Source organism: Schistocerca americana, chromosome 1, assembly GCF_021461395.2.
Source record: "Schistocerca americana isolate TAMUIC-IGC-003095 chromosome 1, iqSchAmer2.1, whole genome shotgun sequence".
NCBI lineage: Eukaryota > Metazoa > Arthropoda > Insecta > Orthoptera > Acrididae > Schistocerca > Schistocerca americana.
In genome coordinates, this window is record NC_060119.1 from 835,512,092 (window position 1) to 835,527,386 (window position 15,295).

Sequence of the window (15,295 nt, forward strand, 5' to 3'; positions counted from 1 at the left end):
GGAAATGATGGGGTTTACACATATGACATTTGTGCCCCAATGTGATCTATGCCACCACAGTGAGGTTCAGAGCAACTGACAGCTAAGGTGACGTTTACCACCTATACAGTACACAAGAGTTCACGAAATGGGCATGTGACTGCACCACTCCCCAGCAGCAGTTGTTGGCTGTATCTGTCTTGCAAATCACACAGTTTGTTTACAGAAATGGATGGGCTCTATCAGTACACAAATTTCCTTCCTAGTGCATACACTAGCAATATTTTTCTGTCTGTGGTATACATAAAGCAAAATTTAAATATTTGATGATGGTGGTGCTCGTTCATCTCATTGGTTTACATACATGTGTGCACTCAGAATACCGGACACGGTCGATATTGCTCTGCACATAGGGGAACTCTGCAGCATGCTTCTTCCACACTATGTTGTCAGAACTCAACATACTCAACACTGACATATGGATGCATGGTTCATATGACAGTGGCTTAGGTCTTCATCTTCGTCCACGTTAATGTGACGACATAATACATTTGTACGTCTTTTCATTTACACAAAGAAAAATTGAGATGCAAATTCCACCAAAAATACATGTGACTTTAGGTAAAAAAAGCAATCACTATGTTTTCGTTTAGAGTCACTTAACCTCATTAGAAGATCATTTGTGTAGATTACGAACAGGAGAAAACCTTGTGAGGTTTCAAATTTTACGTTCTCCCATTCTGCGTTTTATTTTATTACTGGAGTGCAGATGAACACAATGTTCTAACTTCTCCTAATGAAAATAAGGGTAGATCCACACAACAGTGGAGCAATCAATTCTGTAGTATTAACCCTTTGTACTCTGCAATGCACAACAGGACATCTCTTTGCGCTCTTATTTAAATCGCCACTGCCTGAATGGCAAGCATGCCACAGAGAATTTGCAACTCTATTTGTGGAAACAGTGACTGACCAACAACTATTATTTAAGCAAAAAGTGAGCTTTCATTCAAATACATTTATATAGCAATACAAAACTTTTCATTGCGTGAATTTTCTTTAAATTCTGCAAGGTTGACTGTTTCCATCTTCATTTAACTTACAAATGAATCACTGTCATCATCAAAATCATTGTCACTCTTGTTTCCACTTAAACATTCCTCTGAAAGCTCTACAATCTCTTTTTCAGAAAGGACTGATCGTAAATAACAAGCCATTTCCGTCTAATAACCTTGAACGTAATAATTACATCCATTCTCTTCACAACTGCTACAGTTTGATTCAGAGTTAACACAGGCTTCCCTAGATGGCAGTACTATACAGCATTGGTGCTTAGTACAGTCAGATTTGAGAAAGGAATACGTGAGAGCTATGAAAAATCATGTCGAATAAGGCTCGATGTCAGAGCAGAAAACAATATTTGCAATATCGAGCACCACTCACTGCTGGAGTGGAAAGGGGTAAAGTATCTCAAGCATAGTTTTATGGTCCACTTGATCAATGACCTTGACAACATCACAGAGGCATACAAACAGGGTAATAATAGGTGTTTAGCTCCTCCAGAACTTAATTTGTAATATTACGTGTAGCTTTGTGAACAGTCCGTTGCTAATGCTGAGTTTGTAGTCAGCCAGCACGTCATGCTATGAAAAATGAGTCAGTATTCTATTGCATGCCACATGTTCAATTTTGATAAAAGACTGTGAGAAAATGGATTGGTAATCACAGTTGATATTCTTTCTTTCTTTTATTGATGGCTGTCACTACTATGAATTTACCTTATCTGTAAATATTCCTTGAGTGACAGTCATTAAGCACACAGCTTGAACTTGATGATGACTTTGATACAGCTTGAAATTTATTTCTTAGCAGAAGAATAGCTCTTCTTAATGACATAATGATTTCTGAAATCTCTTTCAAAGTCCATTTTTAGCATAATGACTGTCAGTGTTGTAGAAGGCTGTAGAAGTTAACTACAAGTGTAAATTAAAGCATCTAAACTCAAGGGAAAAGAATGTAACGCCCTCAAGGACAAGGTCATTTTACTGACATGTGAGGTGCCAGGTAGTTCATCACTGTAGGAGTATATGATAAATTCAGACCAAATGAAACACACAGCATAGGATGCCTAAACTGTTGCATTAATACACAATGAAACCCCCTTTGCTGGCACAACAGGCATGTCTTCTTACATGCAAATGATCATAAAGGCACCAAATGTCATTCTGCGATAGTTTGTCCCAAGAATCTTGTGCCTTTTGTTACAATTTGGCACTGGTTTCTGCGGGTCCTGCACATGATCAATCTGAAAGACATATGGTGATCTTGCTGGTCAGCGCAGTAGTTGTAGATCACAAAGAGCACATGCTGTCTAATGCAGCCGTATGTGGATGTGCATTGCCCTGCTGAAAAAACACATCGCCATCCCATTGAAGAAATGGCATTAGTACAGCGACAATAGCATGTGCAATATAGTGGACATTGTTTACTTTACCCAGCAGAAACACCAAATGTGACCACAAGTTGTAACTGATGGTCCCTCACACCACGAAGCCTGGGACAGGGCCTGTTTCTCATGGGCGAATGCAATCTGGAATAGACAGCTCTCACCAGGTCTACACCATAAATGTGTACATTCGTCACTCCCATTCAGACAGAACCTTCCCTCATCACTGAAGACAACAGAGGCCCATTCCACTCTTCAGTCAACTCTTTCACGAAACCTGTACTGCCTTGCTTAGTGGTGTCATGGGGTTAGTGGTATTCTCACCAGGTCCACAATAGTCCCTGACAACACAGCTGGTGCAACATGTGCCCGGATGTCATCCCTGAAAAATGTTCGGTCAGCCACTAATGCTGAAACAATGCATCAACTTCACGGTTTCTGTACTATACAGACATCCAGAACCCGGTCCACAGGAGTGGCAATGTTCCACAGACTGATGATGAAAGTAGCAACACACCACTGATACACTGTCCAACATGTGCTTCAATCCATCAACATGTCCATCCAGCTTTCCCCATAGCCCCACAGTGAATGGCCGAAGCTACCCAACAGGAGTATGTACTTGTCAGTGGGGCTTGGTTGTACCCTAGAATGAATGTTGCAAACACTTAACTTCTAAACTCAGCACAGTTACTGCTTGCAGAGTCAAAACAGAGGATGGACAGACAGGCCTCCTGAGTGCCATCTGATAGTCGATGACCTAACACAGAACATTACAACACTTCAGTATGCACATATTAACCCTGGTGCTACTGAACAGTCCTTGAGAAGGATGGATTTTTCCCAACAGTATATATTAATTATGGTTTATCATATAGATAACAAAAAATTCCATCTTTTGCAACTGAATGTTTCTGCATCAAGTTAATCATCAGCAATTGCAATATTTGCTACCATTGTCTCGAAGCAGTCAATGAATGTGGTGGCTAATGATTTCAATATCATTACTTCCATCACCAATTCTACCTGGAAACTCAATTTCATCCTTCACTGTTTTTCTTTGGCTCTGCTATAATAAATATTAATTTGATATCACTAAAATACTTCAATACCAACGAGAATAGTAGGCATCAATAAATATATTCAATACGTAAAAATGCTTACAGAAACAAGGTTGTCCAATTATTGGCATCCCTGCATCATTGCTTATTTTTTGAAGTTGCTGCGTAAAATTCCTGTAAAGAAAAACATCAAAATGAATTAACAAATGCAGAACGCAGGGACAATATTTTCTTCAAAACTGCTATAGCTTACCTCAATGCATCCTCTCTCACTGTTCTCTGGGGAGCAAAGCAAGCTATTGCCCAGACTCTTATTTCAACACCAGTAAAGAATTGCTTGCCTCGCATGTCCCACACACCTTGATTGGGCATTGCTTGTTGCTTTGTCTAAAACAAATAAATATAAATAACAGAGCTATTCAATTTCAGGCTAGGGGTGAAAACATAAGACTTGTGAACAAGGACCAAATCGAATTTAATATAGGTTGGCAATGACAGCAAAGATATGGAATACTATCCCTCTCTCTAATGTTGGCAAATACACAAAATGGTTTTCTAAACTAATACCACCAATGAACCTGGCACATACACAACATAAGAATAGGTCAAAAACAATTAATTATAATTTTTTTGTTGAATATGCAAAACAACCTGTGTGTGAACTGATATAAAGGTGAGAGTTACAAGCCTGGTTATGAAGGAATCGTTAGAGATGATCAAGAACACAAGGAGTGAGACCTTAGGTACTTATTGAAGGATAACCAGTCAATAGTATACTGAAAATCGACCAGTGAAGTGTTAATATGTTTTCAATAATAAATATTTGCAGAAAGCTTGGAAAGAAGTAGGTAGAACAGGATGGCACAGCATAGCAACATACGAGGGTCACTCGAAAAGAAATGCACACTATTTTTTTTTTAAATCCATCTTCTATTCTACATGTTTGAAAGTTTTAGAGTGTGTAGATACATCCTTTAGGAACAATATTTTCATTTCTCCACATAATTTCCATCCCTCTCAACTGCCTTATGCCACCTTGGAATCAGCACCTGTATACCTGCACAGTAAAATTCTGGACCAACCTGTTGGGAGCCGCTGTTTGGCAGCGTGCACAAGGGAGTCATCATCTTCAAACCTTGTTCCACAAAGAGAATCTTTCAGTTTCCCAAAGAGATGACGGTCACATGGAGCCAGGTCACGACTGTACAGCAGGTGTTTCAGTGTTGTCGATCCGAGTTTAGTGATCGCTTCCATTGTTTTTTGACTGACATGTGGCAGTGCACTGCAACAGCAAAACATCCTGCTTTTGCCGACGTGGCCGAACACAACTCAATCAAGCTTGAAGTTTCTCCAGTGTCTTCACATATGCATCAGAATTTATGGTAGTTCCACTTGGCATGATTTCCACAAGCAAGAGTCCTTCGGAATCGAAAAACACCGTAGCCATAACTTTTCCACCAGAAGGTGTGGCTTTGAATTTTTTTTTTTCTTGGGTGAATTTGTATGATGCCTCTTCATTTCTAGTGAAACATGATGGAGCCATGTTTCATCACCTGACACAATTCTTCCAAGAAATTCATCTCCACCATTCTCATACTGTTCCAAAAGTTCGCTGCATACTGTTTTTCTTGTTTCTTTGTGAGCCACTGTCAACATCCTGGTAACCCATCCGGCACAAACCTTTTTTAACGCCAACACTTTCAGTATTCTGCAAACACTTCCTTCCCCTATCCCAACATAGCGTGACAATTCATTTACTGTGATGTGTCTGTCAGCAGTCACCAATTTGTTAATTCTCTGCACATTGTCTGGAGTGCGTGTAGTACGAGGCCTGCCGCTGCGAGGATAATCCTCAATATTGCCGTGCCCGCTTTCATCGTGTAACCTGCTTGCCCACCGACTAACTGTAGTGCAATCGACAGCAGCATCTCCATACACCTTTTTCAGCCTCTTGTGGATGTTTCTCACTGTCTCGTTTTCACAGCACAGGAATTCTATGACAGCACATTGCTTCTGATGAACATCAAGTGTAGCAGCCATCTTGAAGACATGCTGTGACGGCACCATTCACAGGAACAGGTTGAACTAAGTTTGAAAACAAGCGGGAAGGATGTATCTACACACAGTAAAACTTTCACACATGCAGAATCAAAACTGTATTTTTACAAAAATAGTGTGCATTTCTATTGGAGTGACGCTCGTATACTGGGCTTAAACACAGTTCTTAACAGGTATATGAATATTATACCATGTAATACTTAATCTTCAAAACTCTTTGGAAACATATAGTAACACTACACAACTAATGGCTAAAATGACATAACTTCACAGGCAACATCTATAATGTTGGTGGAAATAAATAAAATACAACTGTCAAGTGTTATTAAATAAAATAATATAATGGAGTACACTGTTATTACACAAGATTTGTTAACAGCAGTTACCATTCAAAACAGAGTATTATAACAAAATGGAACACAAGTTGGAAAATACATCCTTCTATGGTTTAAAAAAATAAAAAGAAAAAAACGCGTTCAAGGCTGCAAAATCAGAAAATAATATCATAAATTAAATTTCTTAACCAACACCTCTCAACACGCTTTCCAGCATCTACAAAACTGTGTAACTTTCAAATTGTCTTCTAAATTCATACTTGCTTCCCTGCACTGCAAGAACAGGTTACAACACTTCCTCAATCCCTCCTCAATCTCTGCTCTCTTTTCATGTCCTTCTGTAACGAATTATTTCCGGGCTGTGACCATATTGCATTTTTGAGTGACCTTACTGGCCATTTAAATACTTTGTGGGACAAACAGTTGCGCGAGAAGAATTGTGGACACTTTCTGCACTAGACAGTGTTAAAGAAGATGTGGATTTTTTCAGATTATGTTCAGATCATTTGCGAATTACAAGAACAGTTTGAAAACAGATTTTTGGAGATAAGTGAGCTTCAACCGGCCTTAGATATATTTATTCACCCGTTTTCCCCTCGGGCAGAGGACGTCTCACAAGTGTTCCAACTAGAGCCGATTGACCTGCAGTGCGATTACCGCCTGATGGACCACTTTATTATGTGGAAAACTTTGGATGACTTTTACAGCTGTCTTCCACGAGAGAAATATCCACTTTTGCACAAGCACGCGGCCATAGTTCTCTCAATGTTTGGTTCCACGTATATTTGTGAGCGCTTTTTCTCTCTTTTAAAACTTGCTAAAACTAAGAAAAGTTCTAAAAATTTGACTAGCAGTCTCTCGGAATATTGTACCAAACCTAGACCAAATCGATTCCTCGAAAAAGAAATACATGTAAAATGTTAAGAATTAAAGAGCTTTATAACCTTAATTCTATTTTAATAAGTTTTCAAACTTGGTCAGTTAAAATCATTACGTACAAAACAGCAAACTAAAGATCCGATTTCTAAACTCTGAAAAGGGATACAAAAAGCTGTAGCACGAAGTATAACAAAAAATAGTTACTTGTAACTACTAACCGTAAGAATGAGACTCTATATCCCTTACATAAAATTATTTCTAAAATAGAAACATTTGTTTGTTTGATCTGACCGCGAGACAGTCCAGTGCACACCAGTGCTGTTCGCTCTCACTCGTTCTGCAGCACTCTCTCTCTCTCTCTCTCTCTCTCTCTCTCTCTCTCTCTCTCTCTCTCTCTCACTCGCTCGCACCTATGCCGACACTAGACACACACGGTCGCTGATGGGGCACAATTCTTGGATGAACCTGGTCTACTGTATTAGATTCCTTAATTGGATTAGTAAATTAAACAATTTAAAAAGAGAAATAGTTAGGATGAAGTTTGATTTAGTGCTAGTTTCTGAAGTTTTCTGGCAGGAAGAATAGTACTTCTGCTGAGGTTAGTATAAGGACATCAAAACAAAATAAAATAGAAGTGATACAGGAGTAGTTCTAACAACAAATCAGAATGTGGGGGAGCTAATATGTACTTGCTTTCCTGCACTGCAAGAACAGGTTACAACACTTCCTCAATCCCTCCTCAATCTCTGCTTTCTTTTCATGTCCTTCTGTAACGAATTATTTCCGGGCTGTGACCATCAGTGTGGACCGGTCACTACTGCAAGTGACAGCATCTGTTTCCTGGCGTCCAGGGGACGGGAATTGTCACGCCGGTGGTAAAGTGTTTGGTCTCTGTATAAACCAGCTAATATGTACAGCACAGTAAACACATTATCATAGTAAAAATAGACACAATCTTTAATATGATACACACCACAGTAGTAAAAGTTCATATGCCTGGTATCTCTGCAGTTGTAGAATTTAAAAGAATGTGTGATGACGTAAAAGAAATTGTTCAGATTGTTAATGGAATTAAAGAATCATAAAGGGTCTGACCATCTAAAACCTTACGTGGTTTGCAGGTCTCTTTCACTTATATAAGGTTTCAAAACCAAATTTAAAACTTAACCATTTCCAGGGGCAGATTTGAATGCTGTCTATAATTTATTGTTTATAAACTGCAGATTAAAACTGAAGAAATTGCAGAAAGATGTGATTTAAGGGATGGGACATGGATAAGTTCAAAGTGGATGTTCACTAAACAGTGACAACATCCATATTGAAAACATGCAATGACTAAGACCTTTCCTGTGCCAGCAAACGCGCTACTGAACACTTTATGAACTTTCACACTGAGAGAACAGCTTTGCTGTTCCTGAATACAGACTTCCATAATACATACTGCCAGACCAACTTTGCCCCAGATGACTTAAAATTCACCACCTGCATCCCACCAGGATTGCCTCCCAACTCCCTCCTTCATTTTGCAAGCTGCTCCACATCATTCGTTTCTTGTGGAGGCGATTCAGCCAAGTAGCTTTCAGAGTAGAAAGTAGGCACTCCAGTTGGCCATTTTCTGCTAGCACTCATAGTAATACTGTAAAGTATTTCTGCATGCTGCCACTTTCAGTAGCTTACTCCCAAAAGGTACTAGGAAACCTAGCCATCCTGTGGGAAACAGCTGTCTTTGTAAACCACCTGGTCAGGTCAGGTGACCACCTGTTAGCTGGTTTATACAGAGACCAAACACTTTACCACCGGCGTGACAATTCCCGTCCCCTGGACACCAGGAAACAGATGCTGTCACTCGCAGTAGTGACCAGTCCACACTGATGGTCACAGCCCGGAACTAATTCGTTACAGAAGGACATGAAAAGAAAGCAGAGATTGAGGAGGGATTGAGGAAGTGTTGTAACCTGTTCTTGCAGTGCAGGAAAGCAAGTACATATTAGCTCCCCCACATTCTGATTTGTTGTTAGAACTACTCCTGTATCACTTCTATTTTATTTTGTTTTGATGTCCTTATACTAACCTCAGCAGAAGTACTATTCTTCCTGCCAGAAAACTTCAGAAACTAGCACTAAATCAAACTTCATCCTAACTATTTCTCTTTTTAAATTGTTTAATTTACTAATCCAATTAAGGAATCTAATACAGTAGACCAGGCTCATCCAAGAATTGTGCCCCGTCAGCGACCGTGTGTGTCTAGTGTCGGCATAGGTGCGAGCGAGTGAGAGAGAGAGAGAGAGAGAGAGAGAGAGAGAGAGAGAGAGAGAGAGAGAGAGAGAGAGAGCGCTGCAGAACGAGTGAGAGCGAACAGCACTGGTGTGCACTGGACTGTCCCGCGGTCAGATCAAACAAACAAATTTTTCTATTTTAGAAATAATTTCATGTAAGGGATATAGAGTCTCATTCTTACGGTTAGTAGTTACAAGCAAATATTTTTTGTTATACTTCGTGCTACAGCTTTTTGTATCCCTTTTCAGAGTTTAGAAATCGGATCTTTAGTTTGCTGTTTTGTACGTAATAATTTTAACTGACCAAGTTTGAAAACTTATTAAAATAGAATTAAGGTTATAAAGCTCTTTAATTCTTAACATTTTACATGTATTTCTTTTTCGCGGAATCGATTTGGTCTAGGTTTGGTACAATATTCCGAGAGACTACTAGTCAAATTTTTAGAACTTTTCTTAGTTTTAGCAAGTTTTAAAAGAGAGAAAAAGCGCTCACAAATATACGTGGAACCAAACATTGAGAGAACTATGGCCGCGTGCTTGTGCAAAAGTGGATATTTCTCTCGTGGAAGACAGCTGTAAAAGTCATCCAAAGTTTTCCACATAATAAAGTGGTCCATCAGGCGGTAATCGCACTGCAGGTCAATCAGCTCTAGTTGGAACACTTGTGAGACGTCCTCTGCCCGAGGGGAAAACGGGTGAATAAATATATCTAAGGCCGGTTGAAGCTCACTTATCTCCAAAAATCTGTTTTCAAACTGTTCTTGTAATTCGCAAATGATCTGAAAAAATCCACATCTTCTTTAACACTGTCTAGTGCAGAAAGTGTCCACAATTCTTCTCGCGCAACTGTTTGTCCCACAAAGTATTTAAATGGCCAGTAAGGTCACTCAAAAATGCAATATTTGCCACCCACTTAGGATCACGAAGTAATCCTTCTGGACATCCTTTCATTTCCAAAAAGGTATTTATTTCACCCCTCAAGGAGAAAAACCGATGAAGCACCTTTCCTGTGCTTAGCCATCGTACTTCGGTGTGGTAGGGGATGTCCGGGTATTCCGCTTCGATATCAGCCAGAAATTCTTTAAATTGGCAATGTGTGAGTCCATGCGATCGAAGATAATTAACCGTTCGAAGAACTGTGTCCATAACATTTTTTATGTTGACAATCTTCACACAAAGTGTCTCCTGGTGCATCAGACAATAGACTGCCGCGAATAAGGAACGTCGGACTTCAGCCATTTTTGACCTGACGTAACCCAGGAATCCAGTGCGTATCCCTCGCAGCGCAGGGGCTCCATCCGTTGTTTCACTGGTCAGGTGTTACCATTTTAAAGCCATTGACTCTAACACGTTTTCCATGGCTAGAAAAATATCCAAATCCGTGGTTGTGTCTTTTAATGGTATAAGGTCGAGAAATTCTTCTGACACACCTCGAATGAATATAACAAGCTGAGATATGTGCGCAACGTCAACGACTCATCAAGAGCGATAGAAAATGAAATGAAGTTTGCTGCTCTCTCCATTAATTGCTGTTCCATATCTAAGGCCACATCTTCGACTCGGTAAGCTATTTCTTCAAATTTTTCCATGAGGTCTGCAGGACAAATACAAGCCGCCGAGTCGACCAGGCAGTCCTTGACGACATTCCCACAAATATACAAAAACAAAGAATGGCTATTAATGACACTTTGCTGACCGAGAGAGCGTTTGTGACAGGTTTTCAGAAAGTGGCAAAAATTGACGCACATGAAACTTTTTCTTATGTCTGTGGATGCGATTTAATGCAGCCCAATTATAAAAATTAACCGAAAAGAAATGTTCCTTGTTGCTGAAATCTGATATTCGATAACTGGCACATTGCTAAGTGACATATCAGATTGTAAAATATAATAAATAATAAAGAGTCATACGATAGGAAACGCTTACTTCACTGTAATGCTGCTTGAAATTTTCTTTCACTTCTTCAGGTGTTGACTGGTGTTCCTCTTGCGACAATTTTCGAACTGATATTTGTGACAGGTATTAAAATGCCATTCAATCGAGTACTTTTTTAAATACATGAGGTTCCGATGACATACTAAACATTTGGCATGATTTTCGACAGCAGTACAAAGGAAATTAATTTCCCACTCTGGTTTAAATAGTGCGGGCGTGCCACTCCTCTTTCTTTTTGTCTGCTGCTGTTTACCATCCATCTCAATCCACTGTAGCCTTACGTCTGTTGACTAATGGCTTTGTGTCGCTTTTGAATGCTGTTGGCGCGGTGGTCTGTCGACCTTAACGAAGCGCGCGTACAGCGGCATTGCGAGGCGCGGCTGGCAGTCGGGCGGTCTGCACGGCCAGCTAAGTGATATGGCTCTGCCACTGGAACAACATACGAATTCGCCCGGGGCGCTGGCCGCGGGCGATCGCGGGCGCTGGCACCCCAGGGGCGCAGTTTGGACGAGCCTGCAGTAGACAATGATCCATAGAGTTACAGTTTTGTTTTTCCTGAGAACTTTCTCCTGAGATGTCACCCACCAAGAGATCTTTATGGTGAACTATTTTATCTGCAGAATATTTTATCCAAGAGGAAACCATCAATATTAAACCGTACAGTAGACCTACATGTGCTTGGGAAATATAATGTCTATATTTTCCCTTGCTTTTGGCCTTTGGGATATTAACATGGCAAAGGCATTATGGTTTAATATTACAAGGCCAGATCAATCTACAGTTCAGCAGTTGCCTCTCTCCACTACTGAAAAGGCTGCTGACCCGCTTCAGGAACTCTATTTTGCAACACATAATACCAAGTAAAACTGTTAATATTGTGGGCACACACACATCTGTTATCTGATAAATCCTCCCTGTTAAAATACGCCATACTGAATTACAGAATGAATCTTCTACTCTGCAGAAGAGTGTACAATGTTTTGAAACTTCATGGCAGATTTAAATCGTGTGTATAACTGGGACAAGAGCTTTAAAAAAAATAAAAAAATTAATAATAATAAAATAAAATAAAAACACTTATATTTTTTAGGCAATACTCTCCCCAACTGAGTTAACCTGGACAAACAATGTACAAGCAGGCTTCACACTCATACTTCTGACAGTCCCAACCCTGCACACAAATCGTAATCTACCAGGATGTTTCATGCTGAATTCTAGGTGCTAGAAAGTATTTAATCCAGTGATAAAACTGGTCTAACATGCAAATACAACGCTTGCCCAATACTCAATAGACTCACATTTTGTTCCCTTTGCAAGCTGCTGAACTATACAGAATAGCTTCTGCACATGTAGGAACATAACAACATCGTGGTTGCCAATACTTAAAGCCTTCCAGTTATAACAATACCATGACTGACATCCTTGCCGCAAACTACCAATCTGCAAGTGTTAGCTGGCGAGCCTCAGCTTCTACAACTTTTTAGTTTCCTCACTTTTCTGGTAGACAGGCCATTGTTATGTCGCAACTACAATGTGAGTTAGTAGCAAGCCCATGAATACAGTAGTGGGGCAGACTCAGTTGAATGAACATGTAATGCAAGAGTTGCAAGCCAAAAATACATAAAGAGAATTATAAAGTGCACTGAAGGAAACAATTCACTGAATAATAATCTCGAATCGCCGAAACTTCACAATTGGTCAATATCTTCAAAACAGTGACTGTGATACAATTACGCATGTTTTCCATTGTTTGATGATAAACAAATTAAGAAAAGATGTCACCTTTTGTTTCACAAGAACGTGACCAATTCTTATTGTTAAGTCTGTTGCAAATGATTACAGTTACACCAAGTGCAATTAGGTTCCAGTTTAGTTTTTCTGTGTGATCATGGCTGAAGTCTCCAACAGCCACCCATTAGGGCCACGGTCAAATATCTTAAAATAACAGCATAAGAGTTTACATTAACTTCATGGATGAACAGTGCAAACAGATGAAAATGTATAGGCTTTCATGATTAATGTTCTTTGAATAAAATCCTTTTGAGTACTAGGCTTATCATTACGAAACATTAAAGACAACGCCAAAACTGATGTTTCAACAATCTTCCACTGCATCACTTCAGGGCGACTTTATCATGAACATTTATGTTGGAAAGACAGTAAAAACATCTGTTTCATAGTTGGTTTTAGTGTTTTATTATGACACAGCTTAATATCCAAAGGGATTTTATTCAAATGCTAGCTGAGTTCAAAAGATGCACTATCGAAGTTGATTCTTCTAGAGCAGATTTCAGGTCTCCAAAAAGGTACCGATAGGCATAAAAAAGTATTCCATATTTTACAATTTTTAACTTCAATAACTTTATTTGTTCCCATAATAGTAACTGAAGCATAGCTATATATTCAGTTTTGAGAATTTCTTAAGACTTTTGCAGACCTCAACAACATCCAAGGTAATACAGATAAATTGAACTATTCTCTAATTCCAGATTATACTCCTGTCAGCAATACAAACCTAAAGTTATGTGAATCTCTCCAGCGACTTTCATGAATTCAAGTATTACCAGCACCTTTTTCCAATTACTTTAAATGCTTAGTTGTTCCTCCAACTTACAATAAACTGCTGCTACAAAACTGGCTACATTATCTGTGGTTATGATCTATCTAGTTGCACAGCAACTTCTTAAATTCTCAATCACAACCTCATTGGGCATATACTTGTCTAATTTTACCCATCAATATTCCACAATTTCAAGTAGAGAAATGAACAAGAGCACAGTTTGACCCAAGCAGATTTTGTTACTAATTTAACCATGAAATAAGGGGAGGATGAGTGTCATTTTTCTCTCCCACCACTTTAAACGGAAAGAGGCCATTTCAAGATCATCTTACTCACTTTTTGACTTTTTCATGCCTTAAACCAAAATTCAGCAAACTTTTGCAAACCAGTGGAACAATTTAATGAACTGCTACATTAAATTACAGAAGACATTTAATTTACATGGATAACTTCATAGTGACAAAAACTACCAAATTAAGAAACTATGAGTACTTGCATATACATGTAATCAATAAACAGTTAGGACTACTTTGTTGTTATAAACTAAGGATTCAAACACTGCATGAAAGGTGGGGGCAGTGGCAGAGAGGGCGGGGGTGGTGGCAGAGGGCCAGGGGCACGGCAGCAGAGAGGAACGAGGAAGGCCGAGGTGGCAGAGGTGAGTGAGTAATACGGGAAGGGCTGTCAGGAGAGAGGGAGGCATGAGAGGGGGGGCATGAGAGGGGGGGGGGCGTGAGAGAAAGTGTGAGAATGAAGTATTGGAAGGAACAAAGAGGGATTGGATGAGCAGAGAGATGTAAGCATGAGGTGGTGAATGAGGGGGGAGGAAGTTGAGGTGGTGAGTGAGGGGAGATGAGGTAGTGTGCAGGGGGGAAGGGGAGGGATGAAGAGAGTGAACGTGAGTGTGGGGAGAGGAGTGGAAGTTAGTGGTTGAACAAGGGTAAGGGTAAGGGTAAGGGTAAGGTTAAGGTTAAGGTTAAGAAGGAGTGAGAAAGTGAATAAGGGGAGATGAAGAATGAAGGGTTAGGGGCGAAGTAGGGAATAGGAAATGAAATAGGATGATACGGGGGAGGGGAAACGAAATACGATGAATAACAGAGGTGTGGTGATGAGTGCGCTGAGGGTGTCAGAGGGGAGATGAACAGATGGAAGAAAGCAGGAGAGAGGAAGGAAGTGGGCGAGAGGAGAGCAAGGAAGTGGGCGAGAGGAGAGCAAGGAAGTGGGCGAGAGGAGAGCAAGGAAGTGGGCGAGAGGAGAGCAAGGAAGTGGGCGAGAGGAGAGCAAGGAAGTGGGCGAGAGGAGAGCAAGGAAGTGGGCGAGAGGAGAGCAAGGAAGTGGGCGAGAGGAGAGCAAGGAAGTGGGCGAGAGGAGAGCAAGGAAGTGGGCGAGAGGAGTAAAGGGGTGGGAGGGAGAGGAAGGCAGGGGAGGGGTCTAGAGGAGGTGAGGGGGCTAGAGAAGGTGAGGGGAGGCGAGGGGGCCACGATGGGAGGGCCCACGAGGGGAGCGGCCAATAGGGGAGCGGCCAGGAGGGGAGGGGCCAGGAGGGGAGGGGCCAGGAGGGGAGCGGCCAGGAGGGGAGCGGCCAGGAGGGGAGGGTCGACAGGAAGGGAGAGGCTAAGAGGGAAGGGGTGAGAGAAAGGGAGGGGCAAGAGAAGGGGAGGGTAGGGGCGAGGAGAGGGCAGAAGGTGAGGGGCAAGGAGATGGGGAGGGCAGAAGGGGAGGGGCAAGGAGATGGGGAGGGCAGAAGGGGAGGGGCAAGGAGATGG

The 15,295-nt window shown here is 40.8% G+C and overlaps 1 protein-coding gene across 1 annotated transcript in view; it reads right to left on the reverse strand.

Moving 5' to 3' along the window:
• Positions 1-15,295, reverse strand: part of LOC124613151 (protein argonaute-2) — a 222,587-nt gene that overhangs the window by 65,786 nt on the left and 141,506 nt on the right. Inside the window, exons 10-11 of the mRNA XM_047141779.1 lie at positions 3,740-3,873; positions 3,590-3,660 (exon numbers count right to left, since the gene is read on the reverse strand). Coding sequence (XP_046997735.1) covers positions 3,590-3,660; positions 3,740-3,873 — 205 coding nt within the window. The remainder of the gene's footprint in view (positions 1-3,589; positions 3,661-3,739; positions 3,874-15,295) is intronic.